This window comes from Lates calcarifer, linkage group LG1 (genome assembly GCF_001640805.2).
Source record: "Lates calcarifer isolate ASB-BC8 linkage group LG1, TLL_Latcal_v3, whole genome shotgun sequence".
NCBI lineage: Eukaryota > Metazoa > Chordata > Actinopteri > Centropomidae > Lates > Lates calcarifer.
Genome location: NC_066833.1, coordinates 19,230,145 through 19,255,852, shown reverse-complemented (window position 1 = coordinate 19,255,852; position 25,708 = coordinate 19,230,145). Strand labels below are relative to the sequence as shown.

The window sequence follows — 25,708 nt, the reverse complement described above, 5'->3', positions numbered from 1 at the left end:
CAAAGAATTTCAGATTTTTTAAAAGAGCAGAGAGGAATCTCGATTAAAATCTGAGCATATTTTGTTCTCAGTAATGATGACTTAAAGTTTGAAGTGTTATTCGGCCTTGTATGTCTGAAAGCAGGATTCAAGGATCAATCACAGTGCAGCGCCTTCAGCTGTCCAGGTGTGATGTAGGCTCAAGGTTTATTTTGGCTTCCTCATTAGCTGGGATGGGATCCCGAGGCCCGGCTTAGAATAACAGAATTGGGCCAAGCTAAGCTGTCAACCCACATGTAGAAAGAGACCCCATTAAAGTTCAAGTATTAATCAGATTGTACTCACATAACCTCATACAGTGGTTCAGGGACCAGCAGTTCTGTAGACTGCTGCGATTAATTAGTAATAATTTGCTAAGGCAGCACTATCAGGGGGGTTTTTTGTTTTTGTTCGTCCCATAACCTTTGAAGCCTTACTTGATATCTTGTGCTGAAACAGTATGCCATTAATCTAAGTTTCTTTTTTGGCAGGTTGTGAGCAGCTTGCTGGCTTTGAATAATGAGCATGCTGTGCAAATTGATAGCCACGACACTCTGTGGGGAGAGACAGGTATGTTTTCATCCATCTTTTTACATTACATGGCTCGCTTGTATTATCACCTGCTGTTTTAGCATTCTGGACCACACTGCTATAATTGCATGCTGCCGTGGAAGGACTTGTATCTCTCCTCTCCACAGTAATGCTCTCTGTAATTCTGGCTGTTCCAAGTACTTCTGTGCTGTACTTTCTGGTAAAAGCATTACTTATTGTGGAAATGTGGGTTTCTACTTAGAGTTCAGTCAACACAGCATTTCCTCTGAACAATCATTTTCCAGCATGCTGCTGGATTTCAGCTACAGTATCCCCATGGTGCTCTATGTTAAAATACTGCCAACAGTTTGGATATTTTGAAGTTACTCTACCATATGTTGTATGCATTGCTTGTCATATTTCGGTATAGCAAGGGCATTTTGCTATAGAATTACATGTTTGTTATAAGCCTGTAACCATAGACTTTAACTTCTAATGTAGCTGTTGATACTAGTTGAACCTTTATGAAAACGTTTTTTATGACATCTGGGAAGTTTGTGCTTTTGCCTGATTAAGTTGAAAAGATCACAGAAAGTAAGAGCCGTCTCTTACTGCCAATCAGGACTAGATGTCACAGACAGTAGCTGCTGTTAATGGCCTGCTCAAAGCCATTTGAGATTGATTGAGGTAATGGTGCAAAAATCCATGTGGAGCAGCAGTGAACAAAATCAAGTCTAAAAGCAGGAGGTGGCAGTCGGGGGAAACATGAAAACTGAACAAAGTAGCAGAGAGCAATATTTTGTTGTACAGAAATAACACAATAGACTGCAAGTCCATATCAGCAGTATCATCACACACTCTGGAAGGGTGCAGGCATCTTGAGTTTTGTGTTCATTACAAGGGTAATGTGCTGATAAAAGTACTGTATGTAGCCATTATCAGTATACATTTGTGCTTTGCTTTCTGGTTACCATTTTAAATACTGAAGCTATTTCTTGTACATAATGTAAGTTTCAGAAACATGAAGTATTAGAGCTACAGTGCTTTCTTGTGTTTTTTTTTTTTAGGTTAGAATGGGCATATTTGAAATGGTGTAATCTCATCTTCAATGTGAGCATTTATTTTGAGATCTAGAGCTATAAATGTTCAGATTGCAAATTGTTCAAGATGGCAACAGTGTTTGATGCTTTTTTGTGCACAATCAAACCAGAATAGATTAAAAAAAAAAAAAGAAGAAGAAGAAAGAATTTTAATAATAGTCTCTTTGTGTCTGTCTCAGTTGTAAGCCAGCAGGATTTAGCAGTAAAAGTTTGGTGCTGCAGGAATGTAGGTCAGCCTATTAGTGGAGAGACTGTCCACAGTGTGGTTAACTGGTGCTGGTGCCCTGCTAAATGACTGTATGACCTCAGACCTCATTGCAGCCTGAGACAAAGAGTCGTCCCTCTGAAATATTTCTCTATGGAGCCGTTGTTTTTCCACTGATATGACTAGAATCTGTGCTCTGGTACAATCAAAACACCTGCCTTCTCGATTTTGAAAACATGATACATTTGTTTAAAGCCTTGGTTCGTATCACTGAACCTGATATGTAGCCTAGCTTCAAGTACAGGACAATTTAGACATGCCCATTGCTATGAATAATAGTGATCATACTCTCACAAACATTGGATCCACCTGTAGCTTCAGTCCAGTGTTTACCTCTCAGCTCTATTTACTAAGCAGATATTAAATCACAGCTAGCACTTCTTGACATGCCTTCTTACATAATGAAATAGCAGATCACAGGTAGTCACAGAAAGGCACTGAGTTATGGCACTAAACAAAGTGGCTGCCAAACTTTTGACATGACCGCATATTCAGATATTTCTGGCATTCATTTAAAGCAAGATCCTGGCTCATTTATATACATGGGAATTAGGTTAGTCAACATAATTATGACCATAATATAGATTTTGTCCACTAGGTTATGACTGGAGGAAAAAAGGGCATTTTCAGCAGACATAAATCATTTTAAGCAAACGTGCAGACAAAATTATTACAGATAGACATGCAGCATTGGACAGGTAGTAAAGGTAGTAAAAATGACTCAGGACGTGTTGACTGCATAAAAACAACAGAAATGACAGAGCAATATATTAAAACTCAGGTTCACCTTTTCTGCCAATCAGTGTGTAGATTTAATAATCCAGCCTGGTAGTAGCTGATGCTCTGATGCTGAGAATACCAAAACCCACAAAGTTCCTGAAATATTCCCTGTCCATTCATCTTTGCCTCTGAAAAAAAATGCCAGATAAGAGACTGTCTCTGTGAAAATTAATTTCACATTTAAAATTCAATGGAATATTACATCTCTATGTGAATAGGCCCACTGTCTCCTGTGCTTAAAGAGAGGCAGATTGGATTGCACATCTGTGCAAGCTTCATCTTTTTAAAATCCTCTCTTAGGATGCAAAACACTTCCCCGTTATGCAAACAAAAGTTATTTAACCGCACAGAATCATTCACTTGGTTGTGAGCACACAGCTACAGAATTGGCTCAAGAACCAAGGCCAACAATTTCTTGTGTTTTACCCTGTGGTATGTTCAGATGAGTATTGATGATTCTGTTTGGCATCACAAAAATAATAATAATTTAAATTGATTATTGCCATGACCACCACACAATGTATATAACACAACACAACAAACGCTTAAGGCTCTGGGAGTGATTTTTTTTTTTTCTTTTGCATTTTACTGTTTTTATGCTGTTTTCTTTTTAATGTTTTATGTAAAGTCCTTTAAATTCCTTTGTATGAAAGAAATACATTCACCTTGTCTAATAGTTTGGATGATTTTGATATAGAGGACAAAGTCTGAATATGTACAGTACAAAATGCACCTAAAGTCTTTTGTTCCTCTGTACAAGACTCTGTTATTATCCTTTTATTTAAACATTAAGTGTTCATGCTATATAATAAGAGTGCAGCATGAACCAACTGAGGTGGCTATGTTCAGGTGCCTCAGGAAAAGCTACATTTTATCTCACATCAATTTACAAACAGCTGAACATTTCTTGTGTAATGCTGAAACCAACACACTCTGTGCCATTTTCTGATGAATGGCTACTTCTCCTTGGGCTTTATTTATCAGCACTTTAAAGAAAAGATTCATCATCCAAACTATTATTATACTCATCAAAAGAAAGTGTTATTTACATGTATAAATTCTCTAACTAAATACTTAAATCACAAACCTTCCCCTCAGGAGCTGCAGGAAATTTAGCTTATTTTTTTTCACTCATTTCTTTCTTTCAATGTGGAGCACTGAATTTATATATTGTTTGAGGTGAAGGCCAAGCTAAGTATGCCTGTGTGCTCAGTAGAAAATACACTTCTTATGTAATTTCACATCTGCTACATCTCCAGGCAAAGCAAGCTTGATATTTTAAAGATCGCAATCTCTGTGTTGCCTTTTATACATTGCCTGCAATCTTTTGTAATTGACATTTTGTCAATTACCGACTTATACGTAATTGAGTTGTTTATGAATTTCACTCTGGGGAAATAATATTAGACACAACTATAATATTAGTGAGGACAAACTGAAAAATCTCAAACTATGGTTAGAGATGATTGCAGGCATGATTTAGAGCCTTTGTCACGGTTGGTAGAAAGAGTTCCAGGTCTCTATCTGCAGAGCTTTGGATAAAATGCCAGATCACGACCTCTTTGTTGCTGTTGGTGTGCCTCGGCTTTCTCCAGCCTTGTGGTGAATCAGGGCATTATTATGTGCTTACCTTGTAAATCAGTTTTTTTCCAGACAGTTATTTAGAGTCTTTTTAGAGGCAGCCTTGTTGGTGGGCTAGAGGAGAGCTGAGACAGGGCTGATGAATAGCTTACAGAAGATAAGATAAGATAAAAAAAAAGAAAAGGACACAACTTTATTGATAAAACTGAAGCAGCAAGTCACATTGAAACAAAAAAAAAAGGAAAAATAAGAAAAAGGAGCTCCTTCTTTTTGAGACTCTCTGGTATGAAGGAATATGTTGGAAATGTTACATTCAAGAACTGAATAAATGCTGTTGATTTAGCATGTAAAATGTTGTGTAAAAACAGGGGTCACTTTTGAACATCAACAAACAGTACAGCTGTTGGTAATTTGTTCATTGTAAGACAGGACCATCCCAGGTGCTGCTAATGCTGCTCCCAGGAGCACATACAGAGCCTAAGTTTAGCTGCTCGGAGTCATTGTTCTCTACTGTGCCGTGTTTGAGGATATCCACATTTTGAGCAGATGGAGGGTGGGGTTGTTTGGCTCTGATGACTGCTCATCCAGATGGATGATGTCAGTCAGATATGGAGGCTCAGCGCCACCTTAAATCTCTCAGAGGTGAACGTGAGAGCAAAGCTGTTGTGATTCTTGCGGTGGATCTCTCTCTGTTTGGACAAGCAGCGCTCACTTAAGACCGACCCATCTGCTGTCGTACATCACCAGCCACTGATTAACTGTAAGCATTGAACATTTCAAGAATCTGTCCTTGTTTTCTTTGCAGACTCAAATACAAGCACAAATGAATATTTTTTCCTCCCTTTTTTGTTTGAAAATGAATTAGACACAGTTAATTCCAGTTAATCTTGGTCTGAAAAAGATACAAAATATAAACACGAATGGGTGGTTAACAGATTTGTTTGATTTTATTGCCTAATGTTTGCCTGCTGATGCATAAAATGACTGAATTCTCATCTGTCTGTACGAGTCCCGGGGCAGCTTGAGGCAGGAATATAATGAGTTTAATAAGCATAACATAATTGTCTGTTTTTAAACTAAATTAGCACCAAACATTAGTCTGCATTTCTATGCTCATCTTCCTCTGTGAAGAATATGAGGGATTCTGGGATTGCAAACCCTATTTATATCTGAGCCTTTCCTTTTCCACATACTTGTGGGTTACTAAAGACTCCCTCATGAACGGCACAAGTCTCTGTGAGCTGTACGTGTTATCATCTTCATTTATCTTCTTGCTATACAGTGTCCTCTCCAGCTGAGTGTTGTTAAGTGGATTTAAATTCCACTGGGTTTAAATTCCGCTCTTATCTCACCACTATACTGTATCCTTAACCTTAACTTGTTCCTCTTTGTGTGTATGTGTGTGTATTTGTGTGTTCTCTCCTCTCCTCAGCATTGACAGCGGCAGCAGGCCGGGGGAAGATGGAGGTATGCAGCTTCTTGTTAGAGCAGGGGGCAGTGGTGCAGCAGGTCAACCGGCGGGGGGTGTCTCCTCTATTCTGTGCCGTCAGACAGGGACACTGGCAGGTGAGAGATGCTGAAGGTCGACGTCTAAGTCTTTTTCAAATATGTGGTATCATTGTATTGTCTGTCCAGCCTTCAGAGCTAACTCTGCGTTATGGCTCTGTGTTTGGCATCTGTTCATTGACTGTTTTTGTCTGTCTGCCAGATCGCAGAGCTGCTGTTGGAGCATGGTGCTGACATTAATATCAGTGACAAGCAGGGCAGGACCCTACTCATGGTGGCTGCCTGTGAGGGTCACCTAAGCACCGTAGAGTTTCTGCTTTCTAAAGGTGAGCCACGACATCATCACCACCACCACAGAATGCCCACCGTTAGTCTCATTTACCAATGTTTTAAATCAGCGTTTTAAGTGTTTCAATAGACGTCTTGTTTGCCTTGTAGGTGCATCCTTAACTTCGATGGACAAGGAGGGACTGACACCCCTGAGCTGGGCATGTTTAAAAGGACAAAAGAATGTAGTGCATTTTTTGGTGGAGAAAGGTGCGGTCATCGACCACACGGACAAAAACGGACGAACTCCGCTGGACCTCGCTGCCTTCTATGGAGATGCAGAGATTGTAAGTGAAAATAGTTTAGGTCTGTTGAAAACAACACTCAACACTGGAGCACTCGCATTCACACAAAAATACACTTCATTTAGCCTTAACTGAGAGCATCCCTGTGTCATTATTGAACGCATACCGTTCCATGTTAACCATACTCTTGACTGTTCAGACAGTGTTTCAGTGTTTTTAACTCTCTGTGTTCTCATGTAGGTCCAGTACTTGGTGGAAAGAGGAGCAGTCATAGAGCACGTGGACTACAGTGGGATGAGGCCTCTGGACCGGGCCATAGGCTGTCGGAACACATCGGTGGTGGTGACTCTGTTGAAGAAAGGGGCCAAGCTAGGTAAGAAGACAACTTAGTGTACATGTATTAAGCATAGTGTGCAAATCCTGAGTCTGCTCATGTCTCAGTCGACAGAGAGACTCTCAGTTCTGTAGTTTTGTCTCTGTGTTGTCTCTGTCTTGCTCAGTATCTCATGGTGCTAAGAATAAGCTCAGACTCATTTTGTGGAATGCTGTGGAAAAACCCTGTTTTCCATTCCTGCTTTTTCACTCACTGTTCACTTGTGTGTACGTTCACTTCTACTTAGTATGTCAGTGCATGTGTGTGTGTGTCCTTCTCCCTCATGTGCTGCTTGGCTAATTTAAGAATGTGACTTATCACCTAAATGACATTCATAATGGTATCTGGGTCTGTGGCTTATCTGCAGTGCACTCTGCTAAGAAAAATAAAAATTAGTAAAAGGCAAGACCATTATTTTTTTTCATTTACTGCTGAAAACACAAGGCCATTTTATGTTGAGTGACACATAATTGTAAACTGTCACACTGCACGTTGTAATCCATTTTTCATTTCACTAGAAATGACTTCTCTTATTGCGCAGCCTATTTTCTCCTCACTCTCTCCTTCCTAACTCTTCTTTTAAACTGCTTTCAATAAACTAAGGCTACAGAACGTCGCCTTACGATCGATCAGGTACAATCTTTAGGTAACTTTACCTTGTACCAATTTCCAGAGAATACAGTGACCATCTGTCGGCACCATTAACAACGACTTAACCCGTCTTCCTCGACTTCTCTCCTTCCCCTCTGCACCAACAGGGAACGCTGCTTGGGCCATGGCTACTTCCAAGCCTGATATTCTGATCATTCTTCTTCAGAAGCTGATGGAGGAGGGAAACGTGCTTTACAAGGTAGCGTGCAACTGGCAAAGACATGACTTCCTGAAAAGCACTTCACTCTACGTAGACGTTTCATGTTCCTGAGCTGCTCTGTTGTACTAAAAGATGGACAAATTGTGGAAGAATTGTGGAAAAAGCACTCTAACGGTGAAGTGGTTATACTTTTTTTCCTAGCTTGGTTAAATATAGAAAACTGATAAATGTGTGTGTTCCACACTGGTTACCAAAGGAGCCATTATCGATGCCTGACATTTAATAGATTGAGTTTTGTGGCAAAAAGGACAAACCTGTCAGGTGTGATGTAAGTGTGTGTGTGTGTGTTATCTGAGCTTGCTCATGTGTTGCATGTGTGATTGATGAGAAGGGAGAGCTCAAGCCAGAGACCAGCTATTGTGGGAGTATCTGGTGAATACACTGCCCCACCCACACACACACACACACACACACACACTTTCCTTCTGGTTCCATCATTTTCCTCACTGCATGTTTTGCCCTCCACGTGTCCTCCAGAAAGGAAAGATGAAAGAGGCAGCCCAGAGGTACCAGTACGCCCTGAGGAAGTTTCCTAGAGAAGGCTTTGGTGATGACCTGAAGGCATTTAAAGACCTGAGGGTCTCCCTGTACCTCAATCTCTCCCGCTGTCGCAGAAAAACCAACGTAAGCCTCTCAAGAGACACCCTTTTTCCTCTTTCCATGACCAGTGCTGTATTTTTAGCATGATCGTTTAATGACTTTAAATAACTCATCTGATTATTTGTCAGCGTAACAAATATCATGGGGCATCATTAAACTGACATTTTGTGAAGAACAGGGTTTTTTTTCTAGAGAGGTGTCCCCAGTTGTTACAGACAAAAGAATAAATGTGTGACTAGGACTCAAAAATGTGAGATGATTTGAGCATGTGTGGGCAGGGGATGCTTGTTAAGTGTCAGATGGTAACAAGGGGGAGGTGGGGAGAAAGCTGCAAATGCACCGGGCAGTGGATTCAATCTTCTCCAATCTTCTTGTGAAACAGTTTCAGTTCCTACATGTGCCAACTCGCTTACTCACTCAGTCACTTCGACTGAGCTGAGCAGATGTGCCTTTTGTTTGTTAGGAAGTTTTCGGTTATCCAGTTTTAACGGTGATGAATGAAGTGACTATTAGAACTAGACTGGGATAATAAGCAAACATAAGGAGAATGGTATTTTTGAAGCCATTGTGTATTTGAATTGCTTTTTCTGACTAATTGTTTCTGCAGAAACTGTTTGTTTATGAAAGTCTCAGTGTAGCAGGAGGAGTTTTGTAACGAACCAGCTGTTAATGTGATAACATGCCGCGAGCTAGCAAGGTTGTCTGTTTTATGTTTGTACAGTAAAAACACCTTGGGAGCCTGCCCAGGTATTTTAACACCTCACACAAGGAGTATAAAGTGTTGGAGCGATGTAGAAGTGGTTAAATCAAAGTATTAGTTAGTGTTTGAAAATATTATGTGTATCTGTGTTACAAAGCAGATGTTACACTATTTGGACTACATGCCTTTGATTGATAAAACCTGCCTTCAAAGCAAGGAAACACTGAATTAATTATAATTAATTAATAATAATTAATAATTAAGACATAGTTAACAAATGTTAATTTGTGCGAGTGAAACTAAGCCATGTGTCTGATTAACTTAAAGTCCCTCTGTCATTAAAAGTTATAGAAGGATCAAAATGTCAACTGTTTGACTGTTATTTATTTATTCTCCTCATTTTGAAGGATTTTGGGATGGCTGAGGAGTTTGCAACAAAAGCACTGGAGCTGAAACCCAAATCCTATGAGGCCTACTATGCCCGCGCAAGAGCTAAAAGAAGCAGCAGGTAAACTATTCAGCACAGCTCCAGAACAGCTTCTGTAGCTGTTATAGTTGATGGTGAAAAATGTGCTCTGGATCTGGTAATGATGTCTTCCTCCATTATCTCTCCGGTCCACAGGCAGTTTACAGCAGCCCTGGCTGACCTGCACGAGGCAGCCAAGCTGTGCCCCAATAACCGAGAAATCCGTCGTTTGCTGGCTCGAGTCGAGGAGGAGTGTAAACAGATGCAGCGCACGCAGACCAAAGGAGGCCTCGCTGGGGCTGCAGCTGCTTCCAGCCAAGCTTCAGGAGGCCACGAGTCTGACCAGGAGCAAGACGAAGGACAGGAAGAGCCTTCAGAGCGCAGCCTCGCCAGGAGTGTGGAAGGCCAAAGAGACATCCTGGAAGAGGAGGAGGAGGAGGAGGAGGAGGCAGCGGCGGTGGCGGCCCCGCAGCACGACCGGACAGCTGAAGCCTGCTGGTCACAAAATAGTTACTCTTACAACAGAGTCTTACCCTCTGAGCCTGTCGGCAGCAGCATGGGGCATCAGAATCAGAGTCTGACCCCCAGCTCGCCCCCAGGCCCCGGCAGGCTCCCCCCTCACCGGTACCCTCGGGAGCACCGGGAGGCGCTGGCCCAGCAGGGCCTGGTTCTGCAGCCCACCAAGCAGGCCCAGATAGTCAAGACCAACCAGCATATGAGCTCCATGCAGGCTGGGGGAGGGGCTGCGGGGGGGCGCTCAGGAGGGCCCAAATCTCAGTATGCTCCCTCTAGTCCTTTACCCAGCCGACACATGTCTGGCATGCTGAAGCCAGGACCAGGGATTGACATCAGCCCTCTGCCTTCCCCAGCTGATGAGCCTGTGTACGGGAATCGCATGGTGCTGGCAGCAGCCTCCACCTCTATGAACGAGAGCCTCCTCTCATCGCAGGCCTCCTATACAACCTGCAGCAGCAGCTCCAAGGGTGCTGGGCAAGACAGGCTGTCTGCCCACTCTGCATCCTCTCTGGATGGCTTGGCCTCCTCTGGACCCGGACTCCAGGGCAACCACACTGACACAGGAAAAGAAGGGATGTGTGGTGGAGTAGGGTCGCAGGGAGGAGGAGGAAGCAGCAGCAGCATGCATGTGTCCAGCTCTACCAGCAGCCTGGCGTCCAGCAGCAGTCTATCAGACAGCGGCAAGCTGGGGCCCGATGTCCGCACCAAGACAAAGCACAGCCAACCGGCCAGCTCTGCGACAGAGTACAAACCCAGACCCTTCATGGGCATAACTGACAAGACGGCTCGCTTTCAGCAGCAGCAAATTCAACAGCAGCAGCACCACGGCTTGCAGAGCCACCAGAGCCTGCAGTCTGTCGGCCGCACCTGGCTGAACCACTCCACCGACGGTCTGGTGTGTCACAACATGTCAGCGATGAGCCTGCAGCCCGTTCGACTGTGAGCTGCCTTACGCCAAAACAGTGAGCACTTACCAGGAGCAGCACAAACCTCCACCACCTCAGGGTGCTATGGCAATGAGTAGCTTACAAAACGGCATGCACGCCAAGGAATTCACAGAGAAATTCTGCCAAGCTGCCAACTGTTACAAAGAGTCCAAGCCAGCACTGGCTATGCCACACACTTTCATGGACAGTAAGCCCAAGCAGCCTGGCTTAGCCCGAGATAATCCTGCCATTCACGTAGCTTCAATGAAACCAAAGCGATCATTTATAGAGTCGAATGTGTAGAGATGTTTGTTTCATCTCTCATACAGTCCACAACGCACACACACTATCAAAAATCTTAAGTGAGAAGGAGGTGTTTTAATTTTTTTTTAACCAGGCCCAGACAGAATACAGTCTCACTTTTAAGCCTTGTAAGAAGTACAGTATGCAAGCTGTCTGTTTTCCTGTGTGAATACAGACTGTGGGCAGTGTACTGAATGCTCCAGATTTCTCTCCTCCCAACCTGTCGCTTGTGGCTGTCAGCTTGTTACATGACAAAATGTCCACCGTCACTCAGCCAAGCTGGAGACATTGCACTGAAGGAAGTATTTGGACATGTACTGTACAGTCCTCATCAAAACGAAACGGTGACAGTGAGCACTTTATATACAGTAAGGCCGCTTAAACAACATATTCAGTTACAGTTTAATGTTATTACAGAACAGTTTCGAGTGAATGGAAATGAGGTTTGAACTGTGTTCGTTACGTCCATGGTGCTGAGGGAGAAGGAAGAGAAAGTCCTCAGTGAAGGTGTAAGAAAGTCTAAAGGACGGGCATTCCTGTGTTTTACGAAGGATGTTATAGATCCTCATGTATATTATATAAATATGTGCTTTTCCTTCTTTTCAGTGAAGGTCTATGTTAAGTGTTTTGACAAGTTCAGACTTGTGTATTTTGAGTTTTATGCACAATGTTGTTCAAATGGTGTTAAAGGTTCTAAAAAAGCATTTGTTAAATATGTTTGTACATTATATAAATCACCATTAACATTGAAAAGCCTTTCTGTATCTGCTTGTTGTTGCTGTCTAGTTTAATTTATTTACAGCGCCAATGGCTTGGTTAATTGTAAAAGCAATATATTTTATATAGTTATTTTTGCACAGCTACTAAGACATTTTATGATTCTCAATAATGTTGAGTTTAAGTGCATGCTACAATTGCAGTTTATATTACAGAGTAAAAAAAAAAAATCTATAAAAACAGAAATGGTTTTGGGGCACAATGCCATCACCTCTATTTTAGTATGTACATTAAATGCAATTGTTGCCATGTTTTCAGTATTGTGAGCTTTATTAGCTGTGGTCACATACTGTAATAGAACATTACTGCCATAGCCATCATGGGAGAGAGAAATAAAAACCCTCTGAGAAAAGCAAAACTCAGGTCTCCAGCCATCCATTTTCTTTTGCTTACCTGAGGTCGGGTCGTGGTGGCAGCAGGCTAAGCAGGGTATTCCAGACGTCCCCAGAAACGCTTTCCAACTCCTCCTCAGAGATGCCGAGGTGTTCCCAGGCCAGATGGGATATGTAATCCCTCCAGGTCTACTACCCCAGGGTCTCCCAGCTGGATGTACCCAGAGGGTGCCCTGGGGGCATCTTTATCAGATGCCCAGACTATCACAACTGGATCAGAGAATCGCCACCTTAACATGGTGGAAGGGTTTGTGCATCCCGATGATCCAGGGAGCTGGGAGTTGTCTGAGGCAATACCCCCAGTAGTGTCTGCCAAGGTAGACTGATCCCAGGGGAGGGACCAAACCAAGAGCAATTCACAGACTCTGATGACAAGGCACCTCGCCCAGAACAGGGGAAACTACCATCCCACTAAGAGCCAGACCTGGGAGGGGAGTTCACTGGCGAGCATCTGGTGGTTGGGTCTATAGCCATGGGGCCCAGTCGGGCTCAGCCCAAAGAAATAGCACAGAGCCGTCCCCTGTGGGCCCTCCACCTGCAGGGATGGGCATCGGGGTCAGGTGCTGACACCTAGCATCACAGTCTATTTTTTGTGTGTGTGTGTGTGTGTGTTTTTGAAAAACCTGGTGACTTTTATTCTAAGACACAATACTACTTAAATTAAGAGGACATTTAATTGTCGTCAAAAGCAATTTGGTCACTGGCAAAAAGCCTACAGTGCACACAACTTTACAGTATTTAAAGCCGAATTATGCAAGCTGTTTGATTTGGACAGTGGTTCTTATTATGAATCACACTTTTTAATTTGAAGAGGAAGAATGTGTTATTGCTGTATTCAAAAGTGTCACTGACACACAGTATAATGCCTTCACAATTGGCAGGCATATTTAGGCATTTTGCTAAATAGGACTAGGTTTTACTGGGTAAATTTTCCTTGATTTACTTGTACAGTAATTAATCAGTGATCAGTAATCAGTGGTAATGAAAGCACTTGTTATCTAATGAACATTTACTGTTAAATTATGTAGTATCTGTTTGGTGGATTCTGACAAAGAAGCTAAAATGAGCTATTGTCTACTGGCTTGACTTCCATCGTGTTATTGCCATCTTCAGAGATCTGTTGGGGGTGAGGAGTGTGGTCTGTAGGGGCAGATTTGTCATGGGGCTGGTCTTGTTCTTGCCTCTGATCCAGCTCTCAATGGACTCTCGCTCATAGGAATATCCGTCTGTGGAGTAAACAGATATTTTGACACCTTCAATACACCAATAATGTATGAATAAAAAAAAAAGAAAAGAAAAAAAAACAGATCTCAACAGGAGGAACTGGACATGAGCCTTTTTTTTTGTCTAACCTGCAGCAATAACTGGATCCTTCATCAGCTCTCTGGTGATTGGACACAGAAACTCATCAGGGGCCTCTGAGCCGCTCTGCTCTGACTTCAAGGCCTCGATTTTCCTCAGGAGACGACTGCGGAGGCCCACAGACTCTGAGAAACCAAAACAATGTATTCTGTTCAACGTGGTTGCTGAATTACATCGCATGCAGAGCCATTGCTTGTAACACTTAACATTTAGTGAAGCAAATGTTGTTTGTATCCAACATTTGACCAGTAATTCATCATCAGAGACTTGGTGTTCCACATAAACTGGTTCAATGTGCTGCGTTAATGTTATCCCACTGGGGAGCGTGTCTGCAGTGTTTCTCTGTGAAACAGACTTGACAGACTGACTCTGTCCTCTCCAGTGTCTCAGATAAAACAGGCAGGAATAAAAATGAACCTCTGCTCTGCTCAGCCTGTGCTGAGACACAAAGAGCCAGACACTCTCACTCTGTGATGATGGCTTCACAACACAAGCAAAGTGTCTCCCCTGAGGAGTTTATGTGGCTTGTAGTTCAAAGTTAACATCTCTCATTATTCTACTCGAGAATAAAACTCCAAAGGGTCCAAACAGGGAAAATCATTGCACACAGCCACATGTCTTTGCCCACTGACAGCACGCTTTGTATCTGTTGTCAGCTGCAAATTTAACCACCAGCTGCTACTGGAGGGACGACCTTTATGGCCGCACAAGTGGCGGTGTGTGTGTATGACACCTGCGCGTAAATGGCACTGCCACTATACAGTGATACAGTGTATCCGCAAGTCCTGAAGACCTACATGGACTCTGGGGCTTGGATCGTATTGACTTTGGTGATTCTTTGATTTTCTCTTCTTGTACTGCAACCATGAGGTTGACATTTGTGGCTGGGAGTGAAATGTCCTGAGGAACATGACAAAGAGCCCAAGGTGTTGACCTGGCCTCCAAATTCCCCAGATCCTAATCTGATCCAGGATCTGTGGCACCTGCCCAATATTGTGTAGGTCCCCCTTGTGCCACCAAAACAGCTCAAACAGCTCTGTCCCTTCAGCGCACGGATGATGTCATGAAGACCAAAACTGATGATTTTTTTGGAACTTGTGATACGCTATGGGTTAAAGTTGCCTCTGACGACTGTGGAATCTAATTTCTGGCCAAATTTTGTGTTGCTCTGTTTGTGAATGATTCTATCTGTGTAGTTTGAATTTAATCAATCAACAACATGTAGCATATGTACTCAAGTCCCCCCTCCTATATGTCAGGATGTCTAGGGGCACCGTGTTGTGAGGAAAATTTTTATCCATTAGAGCACAGTCAGCCTCAAACAAACTGACTCACAGATGCACTCATTCATACAGCAGGAAGCGGAGATGGAGGGAGGACAGCACTCAAGTACACTCTGGCTCCTTGTCACCGTGAACTCTGTCTTGAAAATGCTGCACTTGTGTTTTAAAATAAAACAGGCAGATGCAGCAGGGGAGGCCTGCTGTCGCAATCGCAAATAGTTTCGATCCTACAGGAAAAAAGACAGTGCTCAATCAAAATGTCTTCTCTTGATGGAACATGTTGAACCCATTAAGTCTTCTAATTCATCCAAGAAACGACTCATGGATGGAAAAAAAACTGCACTTAACGGCTCTATAGGGTTTAACATTTCCATAAGTTCGCACATTTTTCATGGTAGCGCAAGCCATTAGCGCTATACTGCCCACTTTACATTTAGATTGATAATTTGATGAGATGCTGTGGCTGTATCTGCAGAGATATACTGAATTATATCAGAGAGGAACTTCCCCCCCCCCTCCCCTTACTCAAAGATTCATGAATATTTCATCAAGTAAAGTGCGCTGGAATCTAATTTGCTACGTGTGTGTGTGTGTTGTATGTGTGATCAAGTGTGTGTCTATGCACGCGTACACACAAGCCACATGCAAGGAAAATGATAGTTGTTGGTTGCACAGCACAAAAGGACAGGAAATGTGGCAATCTGCTGTTTTCCTCTGTCCTCATTCTGTGGTAATGAGAGAGCATACTAAACACACGGGGAAGGGATGCTTTACCCAGAGATGCTTAGCATAACCGAGCGATACACAGGGAAAGTTGACTTTACTGGCTTTACATGGCTGTCCAATTAAAACAAACAATAACAGTAGCCATGAGGGGCGTTTTCACCGTGATTGAGCGTGTGAGTGTGATGGAGCTAGTTACATAATTACAGTCAGCACAAAGTACCCGTAATCAGACTAAAGGCAGCTTTTCTGGGCATTATGGCATTCACGCAGCAACACGAACTGTTAGATGCACTCCCTTCAAACCTGTGTATAAATAAAACTTCAAGACAGCAGCAATTAGCTGAATCTACCAGTGAAATACTAAGCAGAACGCACTCTTAACTCTACCAAGGACACTAAATACAATTCTTTAAATGTGTTAATGATAAAGCGACCGCCATACAGTAAACAGCCACAGCCGTGCATCAAGGTTAGTCTTAGCATAAAGACTGAAAACAGGTGGAAACCGTTAAACTGGGTGTATGTGACCATAACAGTATCCACCTACAAGCACTTCTAGAGCTCACTAATTTACACATAGCTCATTTGTTTTTTGTTAATTGTAAAAGAGCAACAGTCTTTATGCTACTAATCTAATCAACATTGTATAAACCTAACTCTGCATGAAAGCTGAATGTTGTTTTCCCAGAAATGTCAAACAATTCTTTAAAACATAACTGCCTTGGTGGAGGTAATGATGTTGCACACAGGGTGCTACTATAGTGTTGCTGCTTATACACTGGTGACTACAGTGTGTAGTCAATATTTTTTGTTTTCTGGCTACAGTTTGTACTGTGACTTTCCACGCTGAGACCTTGGATGACCCAGCATGGACTAATCTTATTTTGAGAGGGATTATCATTGTTTGTGACGTAAAGGTCATCACTGTCCTCACAACGTGATTTGTGATTGTATAAACAGACAGAGATGCTGCAGCTTCACATCCCTAAATCAGATCACTATTTAGGGAGGAGCTGCGGTCGGGGAAAAAAATAAATCAGAGCATCGATAAAAGCTGCTTATATCACAGCATCGAATTTGGGCTTGTCATGTTTTAGGATCAAATGGTAAATCCCCACAAAAACATTGAATCCCAGGGTGCCTGCATGTGTGTGTGTTTGTTTGCACTGTACTCTAATGTACGTGACTGTTTTATATTGCATCCTCACCAATTCCCAGCTCTGCGGCTGTTTCCTTGTTCAGCTGGCTGAGCTCTGGTCCATCGATGTTGTTGGCTTTAAAGTTGCAGACGAGCTCCTCCAGTCCTTCCTCACACAGCCAAGTCTGCACATCCTCCTCCGACCAATCAGCAACCAGCAGCCTGGAGTGACCCGGCAGCTTCCTTCCTTCAAAACATACAACAGGAAGGGAGGAAGTGCTCCGCTATTATACCCCGGTCTCCTGCAGCAAAACTTATCTGATGCAAACAAACAATTTCCTTCACACTCCATAGAAAAGGGCACACTCCCTCTGTGCCGGTATGGGAGTGACAATTAACTTTCAAACGCAGGCGCACATACGCGTGCACATCCCTGACCTCGAATACAGGCGTCTGATCGCAAAAAGGAAAAAGAAAATGAAACCTGGGGTTGTGTTATTTCAGGCTAAGCCAGCATGCTGCTCATCAACCTTCACATGACACCGTGCGGGTGAGCTGCCATCATTGACCAGACAGGGCTGAGACAATCTGGCCTGTTGCGAGCCGGCACCTCACAGCAGCACCCTTATTGTTCCCATTGCCCATAATTAGCCGTGCGAAGAATAACACTGAGGACTGGGATGTGTAGCTCATTACCACGGCAACCACATGATGGGGTTTTGCCCTCACCTCTTGCTACCTCCGCTGGCTTAAATAATTCACAATCAGTGCCTATTTTTTTCCACAAAAGATTCTGTCTTGAACAGCAAAATGCAACATGATGACCCCCTAAGATCATGCCTCTACTTGAGAATGATGAGAAGAAAAGAAAATTTGAAACTCTGCTTGGTCTATGATTCATTTGCTGTGTAGGATTGCTGATTGTCACAACTTCCTCTAGAAATAAGGACTTGCTCTTGGATACTGCATGCTAAACCTTGAACCGATACTACACATTCCATTCACTGTTGATATTTCAGATACATGTGAACAAGACTACAATATCTACCAGTTCTGTGAGGCTGCACTTGGCCACTAGGACATGTCATCACCAAAATCATTAGGACATCAAATATCAGAACCATGAATTTCTGTACCAGTTTGAGGCAATAAATCCACTATCTGTTGAGATATTTCATTCTGGACCAAAGTGGTGGACTGACTGGCTGACCGGCACAAAATATCCACTTATTGGGTCTGCACGAGAGTGAGCAGAGTAACACCACCTCCTCTCCACAGCCCTGCCTCATAGAGTGTGGAGTCTCCCAGTCTAGGAGGCTGAGTCATGGAAACACTGTGCCAAAAGCATGAAAAACCTCAGAGCTTCACTGCAGACTAGGACAGCTCAGACTGCAGTGTTTAATTATTTGGACAGATGCACATACAAGGCTTTCTGCATCATCTCCATTCTTCACAGCTTGAAGGAAAAGGCTGGTGATAGTCTATTTTTCTTAGTGTCAACAAATCCCACAAAAAGACTGAAACCAACAAGAGATTTACTCTACCAATAAGCATCGCCTGTGTAGCCAAAGACTGATATAGCTGATTTCTTTGTGCTATACTGTCCCCACAATCAAAACAAGACATGGAGAAGCGGCATTCTTATGTGCCACATATCTGGAGGTTGGCTGCATCTCTCAGTTCATTTAAAACTGAGGCTTAAAGACGCATTTCTTTTCCACTGCATTTTAATTGAGGTCCTGTCTGCGAAGACAAGTTTTTACCTTTAGTCTTGCTGAAGCTGGATGGAGTTGATGCTGAAACAATTCTGTACACTAATAAGAATGATAAAAGGCTAAGCTGTCTTAACAGGTGCAACAAAACTAGGGAGCTGATGGTGTGTCCCAAAATCTGTGCTACATGTTAATTCCATGCTGTGTGTTAGTGTTAGTATGTGGTGTCTTCACACTGGAAAAGTGACAAAATGAAATCAATTCAAACCAGACAGAGAGCATACTAAATATGTTACAGCTGTTTTTGACTGTACCGTTGGCTGTACTCTTTGGAAATTAAACTTTATATTGTGACCGCCCCCCCAAAAAATACAACAGTAAGAAATGGACTCGGGCAAGTATTGAGTGCCAGTCCAAACACATTGTTGGTTTTGGTCTTGGTCATGGGATTCGCTGACATTAAGAAAATATTGAATAATGCCAAAGTCTGACAACTGCCATTTCGTTTTAGTTTTTTGGGATTCCCAGTTGCTTCACCAAAGCAGCGGCTGTTTTTTGGGTTCAGACAACACAATATACAGTATACCAACATGACCACTGCAAAACCACAAGAAAAACTAAGCATCACATGAAAAAAAAGACAAGACAGTGTGAAACAACCAAAGCTCAAAGGAAAAGATGTTTTTAGTGGATCAAGACATTAAGTTATCCAAACACCTGTACTAACACTCTGGCATTTCAGGCATTCTCACACACACACACACACACACACACACACACACACACACACACAGAATAAATTAAAATAAAAGAGGACTTTTTTTCTCAAAAAGTATTGTGAATAACTATAAAGAATTTTAAGGGCAGAGTGATGCATTTATTTACCTTGGCACAATGTCTGCCTCGATTCAGGCGCTGCGGGAAAACATAAAAGAGAATAAGTTTAATATGTGATAAAAAAGAAAGAAGATTTAAGAAAAGGCAAGAGAAAGACAGGCATTAAAAAAAGGCAGATCTTCATTGAGATGGAATTTGCTTTGTCAACACCAGCCTGACTAACAGCAGATGTGGGAGCTTCCCTGATGAAGCTTCAAGGCCTCCAGATGTCTTGACAATTGCACCTTTTTGTTTAGTATTCCAAATATTTTCTTTCATGTTGGATTGGAACTTTTTTTTTTTTTAAGAGGATTCACCTCTATAACAACAGTTCTCTGCGGCTCAGTGGTAGTTTGCCCTGCTGCACCAATAAACATCAATCACAATTCCTCTGGCAGACACGGCAGCCAGACAGCAATACATGTGTAATAGGAGCTTCTCTTGCTGGATATCCCCCAAAACACTCTTTTGGGAAGCTCTGGCGCTCCAAATGGCTTCTGGGCTTTGAATCACTGCTAACAGTCTGTTTTAAAAAGAGGAGTGATTGTGCATGTATAGGTGCCAACTTAAACAATTGTCTGTTAAGTATTTACCAGTTCTGCTGTCTCCATCTCCTATCCTCCACACGTTCACCGTTCTGTCCATGGAGCCGGTTGCAATCCACGGCATGCTGGGAGACAGGGCTACAGTGGTAACATACCTGCAGAGAGGACGAAGAGCGGCAGAAATGTGAAGGGTGTGTATGACAGAGTGAAACTGGCACGGGAAGATATTGGCTTTAAAAGTCAGGTTTCATCCACCCTTAAAGAAAAAAAAAAAATCAAGTCTTAGATGGTACAGTATCTTAAATCCTTTCAAGCACTTCAAAGTGCCCTGCTGGAGCCTACCTGTGGTGCCACTTCAATGACTGACTGGAAAGCAGTTCTGAAGAATATACTATTGCATCACTGCACTTGGTGCTTCTCAGAAAAACTAATCAAGCAAAAATCACACGTTTTGATCTGAACACTGGGACTCCTGCTCTGCTGTTTGTCTGATGGCTGCAAAGATTGCACACTGGCGGGAGGTCGGGCCATTTACCTGTTGTGCTCTTTCAAAGTGTGGAGCAGGGTTCCCAAGTTCTGTAAACAAAGTACAAACAAACATGGACAAAACGGAAATGTTTGGCATGTCTGTGTTTACAGCATCTGAGCTTTATTGTTTAGAAATCTCATCTTCCACAGCTAACTGAAGCAGGGAAGCTAAACAAAAAGCCTGTATTTTGTGAGTGTTTATTGTGCTTCACTTACCGCGTCATATATTGCAACACTTTTATCCACTGAGCTGTTGAATAATTACAGAGTAAACAAAGTCAACTTCATTTGCAGAATCATATGTGGACATTTGCATTATGGAATAATAAGCAATGGGGGGAAAAAAGGATTCTCGTCAAACAAAAAACACACATTTTTTCAAATGTTTCTATCTAAGTGCCACAAACAGAGCACAGATTAACCTTCAGTATGTTTGAGTTAAAGCCAGAAGTGGCAGAAGGACCTAAACAGAAGCTATGCACAACAAAATACACTCCTCCTGTGGCTGACTGAGGGAACAGCAGGGCCAGTGCTCAGCAGTGGCATCTGCTGCTTATAGCTCAGAAAAAAAGGAATATTTTTAAACATGGAGGATTTATTAATTTAAACTTTCTTTGTTCCAAATGAGCAAATTATTTCATAGTGATTCATGTGTTTGTGATGAGTGTCGTCTTACCCCGAGACAACCAAGTCTCCGTCAGAGGAGAAGGCGCAAGACAGAACTGGAGCCGAATGGCTGGTGAGGGTGTGAAGGAGCTTCATGGCATAGGCTGAGGGTCATACAACACACGTGCAGACACGCACGCACGCACACACACACACACACACACACACACACAGCCAAGGTAGGAGGTCAAAGTAAAGTTGTCTCTGTATCTCTTCAACGTCCTGCAATTTGTCCATGAGTTGACAAACTAAACCCTAAAATTCACACCGATGCGCATGCACACACACACACACACACACACACACACTGCATCACCCCCTCCACCCCCCATCCCCACCCCACCCCATAGTCTGACAACCCAAAACTTTTATCAATAACTCTCTTTCCCTCTTGCTGGCTCAGAGCTGTGCAACCTGCTGACAGCTGCTTTGAAACAAAGGATTTTCCTTTTGGCAACAAAGCTGTGGTATTCACAGCCTAAGACACAAAGACACATCTCAGAAATAATCCACTGAGCAGCGATTCTACAGGATGCACCAAAACTAATTGGTCTGTAGCCGCATTTAAATTATCAGCCTGTAACCACACGTCTTAAATCAAACCTCCCCCTACTCCATTAGAGTAAAATTACTGTTTTCAGGCTCTGTGGAAGGCTAATTTGTTATTTTCATGCATATTCATTATGTGATGTGAAACAATTACAGGTGAGAAAGGGGGGGCCTGAAATGCATTATTGTGTAGACGTCGTCAAAATAAAACAAATATGATGTGGGAGGCATCAACGTATGCTGTAGGGTAAGGAAAAGGCTAAAAACTAACAAGATCTGACCCATGGAACTTTCAAATAACCCTGTAATATGATTATTTCCTCCAGATTATGGAGGCTTCAAAATATAGGGGCTCACAAGGTACGCAGGGAGTAGGAAAACGTTCCGCATCAACAGCGGACACAGCAATCCCAGCTTCAAAATTGGTCCCTCGTTTCACTGTATCATCTACACTTGAGTCTCTTTCTCATAAAATAAGTGGAAGAAGGGTTCAAGCCCCTTGCTGAGACAAGATAAATGTTTATTTCACAATGGCCTGCTCCTCCGCAGAGAAACGCAGCATCTGAAAAACTATGCTGTACAGAAATCAAATGAGCACAGACATTGTTCTGTGTCCTTCCACAGGCTGCTTTGAGATGAAAAATCCCTGTGGACCGCAGCGGGTCACAACGTGGGCCACATCGCATCCGCCCCAGAGATGTATTGTTGCCACGGCAACGCATCTTAGGAACTAACAACATGCCGTGTTCACACAGACACCTAGCAAAAATGCAGTCTGGAGGCTGGTTACACAACCTTGGAGCAAAACACAAAATGTTCTTGTTCTACCGTCGGTTGTACAAGATATAAATGTCACAGTGGATATATGCACCTGATTTCCTCCCAACTCTTTTCCACACACACACGGCCACATGCACACCCACTCACTCACTGTCCTCTGCTGCTGCTGCTGCTGTATTTCAGCAGAATGTCTTAAAGTGATGCATTATTAATGAGTCAGACTGCAGCTGATTTATTCCACACACTAATAAAATTCTTCTATTCTGCAGAGAGATGTCAAGGTTAAAGCAGTCAGAAGGTTTTCTCTCTCTCTCTCTCTCTCTCTCTCTCTTTCTCTGCGATGGAGTGAGGGGAGTTTTCGGTTGAGGGAGCGAGCAGAGGGGTCCGCCTACCTGCTCCTTCACGCTGGGAAACAATCCATATTTTCAGCTGGCTGTCCTGTCCACAGGAGGCCAGTCGAAACTCCACACAGCAGCCATCTGCAGGACAAAAACAGCCACATTCCCCCCCTCTCAGCGTTCACGCTTGACCAAGTTTAATAACAAAAGACGACAAACGCTATCCGACATACTGTTTGTGAACACGTGGCAAAGTGTCTTTACACTGTATGTGGCATAAACATGCACTGCCGGATAAGAACGTGATTTCCATTACAAAATTTACGTGCTTATTATTCCCCCAAAAAAGTGGCACAAAGTAAACACTGTAAATGTTATTTGGATTCATGATAGTGTGCAACTGGTGGCTTTTAACCAACTGCAAGCTGTGACAGATCAGTTTTATCTCAGTTTTGTCTGTGCCGGATTTACAGTATGTTATCTAAGATCAGGATAGAGATCAGGAAAAGAAAAAGTTTCCCTAAGTTTGAACTTTAAAGGACCAGTCCACCCAAAATATCAAAAGCCTATGAATAACAGCTGAAATTTGCTGTAAAAGTGGGACCTCTACTGTAGAAATAGTTTCTGTAAAAACTGCTCACAGAGAGGTCTGTGAGTGACTGAGATGGAAAGAACGATAAACTGCTGTTGAGTTGAGAGCTGCAAATAACAATTTTTTTCATTATCTATTATTCTGTAGAATTTCTTTACTAACCAAAGATATTTGATTTACAATGAGAAGCTGGTGCCAGAAATGTTTATTTTTTATTTTGAGCACAACTAAACAGTTGGCATTTTTTGCTTGATAGATGAAGTAAACCACTTATTATCAAAATACTTGCTGATTAATTTTCTTTACATAAATATCTTAGTCTATCTCAAAATATCTGCATGTCTGGACAGCACTAGAATATCAGATGAAATATGTTGGGTTTTTTTGTGATTTGGGTGAATTGACCCTTTAATTTGTCAGCACTCACCAACTCTGAACTGGGGTGCAGAGCTGCAGCAGGTGACTCCCAGGTCGTGGGCATCCTTCTCAGCATGCAGGAGGCTGACGTCCACGTCCCACAGCTTAAGGTCTCCGTGGGTGCAGCCGGTCACGAAAAACTGGCCACAAGGAGAAAAGCAGCAAGCCACAACGCTGGCCTCACTCACTGTGCTGCATCTGTTTGGGGGGGGCGTTTAGATGTGCAGCTGGGGTTAGACTGGTTATAAAGAGCAAGATTTATCAGAGGGAGTAAAAGAGAGCAGGGTTTGATTCACAATAAGGAGTTTAAAAAGTAGCTCTTTGAAACAAATCTGGATTAAGAGCCCTGGACTCACTCTTAATGAGACTTTGGAGAGTCTTAATCAGAGAAACAGAGGCAGCCTGAGGAGTGTTTTGTGGAAATAGAGGATTAAAAGACAAATTCTTTAAAATAGTCTTTATAAAATGTTTTTGCACATATAAAGACAAAGTTTTATCGCCTTCCATCAGGTTTATTGAGTATGGTAATAAGTATTTGTTTGGCTGGTTGTGTTCTTTTGTCCCACGTGTCTCTATTGACAAGAGCAACCTGACGTCAAACCTACTTCAATGTAGTCCTGAAGTAACTCTAATCTCTCTACAGAAAATTGGTTCATTTAATGACGAGGCTAAATTTAGGACTCTTCCAAACCATGTCTGAGAAAGGCAATTTGTTTAAAGGCCCTGAAAATCCTTTTTGCCGAATCTTACTATATGAAATTAGGCTCCAACACAGTACTTTCTCCCTAAGAACATTTGGTGGTATGTCCTAATTTGTGTTTTTGTCCATGCTCTTCTCACACACAGACTCTGATGGAAACAAGTTTGATGTCACATACTTCCCCTGCACCACCCACAATTTTACGATACAAGAATCAAGGTAGAACCTAACGACCGCTGTGGGATGACTCCATCTGCTGATGAAGGTCACAACATGTGGCCAAAGCTACATAAAATCCAAGTAAGTGGAGCGTGTGATTAGAATTTTTTTTGGTCAAATTGCTTTTTCCAAAGGTCAAGAATGAACCTTCAGGCTCAAGTTGTAGAGGTTGTTTGTTCGTGTTAACAGGGGAAACGTTGTTGTCAATCGAATCTCATTGAACAATCAAAACACTGGGGCTAAAAACAAGTAGTTCATTTCAGTCATTTCTCAAGCAAAGATACCAAACAGTTGTTGGTTCCTGATTCTTCGAGTTTTCACCATTTTTGTACTAAATGATTAAAAAAATAACCTACACAGCAGGAAAAAAACACAGGTTTTTGAATGTTAAATTCTTAATAAACAACAGAAGTTCTTACTTTGACAACAGTAGGTCTGACTGTTGTAAAATACTTAAAACAGCAGTGAAGTGGACACTGATTGCTGTAACCTGAAAAGATTATGTAACTGTTAGTAAACTTTATCTATGGGTTAAACTGTACCTGCGTAATGTCTTGGAGGGGAAGTCCCAGAGGGCCACGGTGCCATCACAGGCCCCTGCCAGCAGGAGGGAGGAGTCCGGTGCCAGGGCACACACTCGGAGTGGAATGCGGCCCGGGTGTTGCAACACCGCCGTCGCCTCGCCTGTGTCCGAGCTCCACACGATGACGGAGCCGTCTGTGGAGCAGCTGAGCAGGTGGCTGCCACAGGAGCTGAAGCGACAGCAGTGAACCCCGTAGCCGTGGCCCGAGAGAGGAGAGTAAGGAAGCTCCGAGAAGTCAGCTGTGTTGTAGACGCGTAGAGTTTTATCGACGGAGCAGGTGGCCAGCAGGGATGGAGAGAAGGCACAGCAGCTAAGCTCGTCCGTGTGGTGTCGAAGAGTACAAATTATTGACACCATTTTGTGAGAGATGCTACGTTGGCCCTGCAGGGGCGGCAGTTCACTCACAAGGTGGCGCAA

At 42.8% G+C, this 25,708-nt stretch overlaps 2 protein-coding genes across 2 annotated transcripts in view; one reads left to right on the top strand and one right to left on the bottom strand.

Moving 5' to 3' along the window:
- The window catches only part of tanc1b (tetratricopeptide repeat, ankyrin repeat and coiled-coil containing 1b), an 88,886-nt gene extending 79,477 nt beyond the window's left edge, over positions 1 to 9,409 (top strand). The window contains exons 18-25 of the mRNA XM_018702340.2: positions 510 to 588; positions 5,708 to 5,841; positions 5,984 to 6,107; positions 6,220 to 6,395; positions 6,594 to 6,726; positions 7,485 to 7,576; positions 8,075 to 8,221; positions 9,305 to 9,409. Of these exons, the coding sequence (XP_018557856.1) occupies positions 510 to 588; positions 5,708 to 5,841; positions 5,984 to 6,107; positions 6,220 to 6,395; positions 6,594 to 6,726; positions 7,485 to 7,576; positions 8,075 to 8,221; positions 9,305 to 9,409 (990 nt within the window). The remainder of the gene's footprint in view (positions 1 to 509; positions 589 to 5,707; positions 5,842 to 5,983; positions 6,108 to 6,219; positions 6,396 to 6,593; positions 6,727 to 7,484; positions 7,577 to 8,074; positions 8,222 to 9,304) is intronic.
- Positions 9,410 to 12,153: 2,744 nt separating this feature from the next.
- LOC108901019 (WD repeat, SAM and U-box domain-containing protein 1) lies at positions 12,154 to 25,651 on the bottom strand. Its single transcript, XM_018702341.2, has 11 exons — positions 25,251 to 25,651; positions 23,800 to 23,987; positions 22,835 to 22,921; positions 21,124 to 21,217; positions 20,664 to 20,697; positions 20,455 to 20,495; positions 19,968 to 20,074; positions 19,384 to 19,413; positions 16,857 to 17,033; positions 13,630 to 13,764; positions 12,154 to 13,503 (listed from the first exon to the last, which is right to left on the bottom strand). The coding sequence occupies exons 1-11, from the start codon at positions 25,646 to 25,648 to the stop codon at positions 13,352 to 13,354; spliced, it is 1,443 nt and encodes a 480-aa protein (XP_018557857.1). The 5' UTR covers positions 25,649 to 25,651; the 3' UTR covers positions 12,154 to 13,351.
- Positions 25,652 to 25,708: the final 57 nt, after the last annotated feature.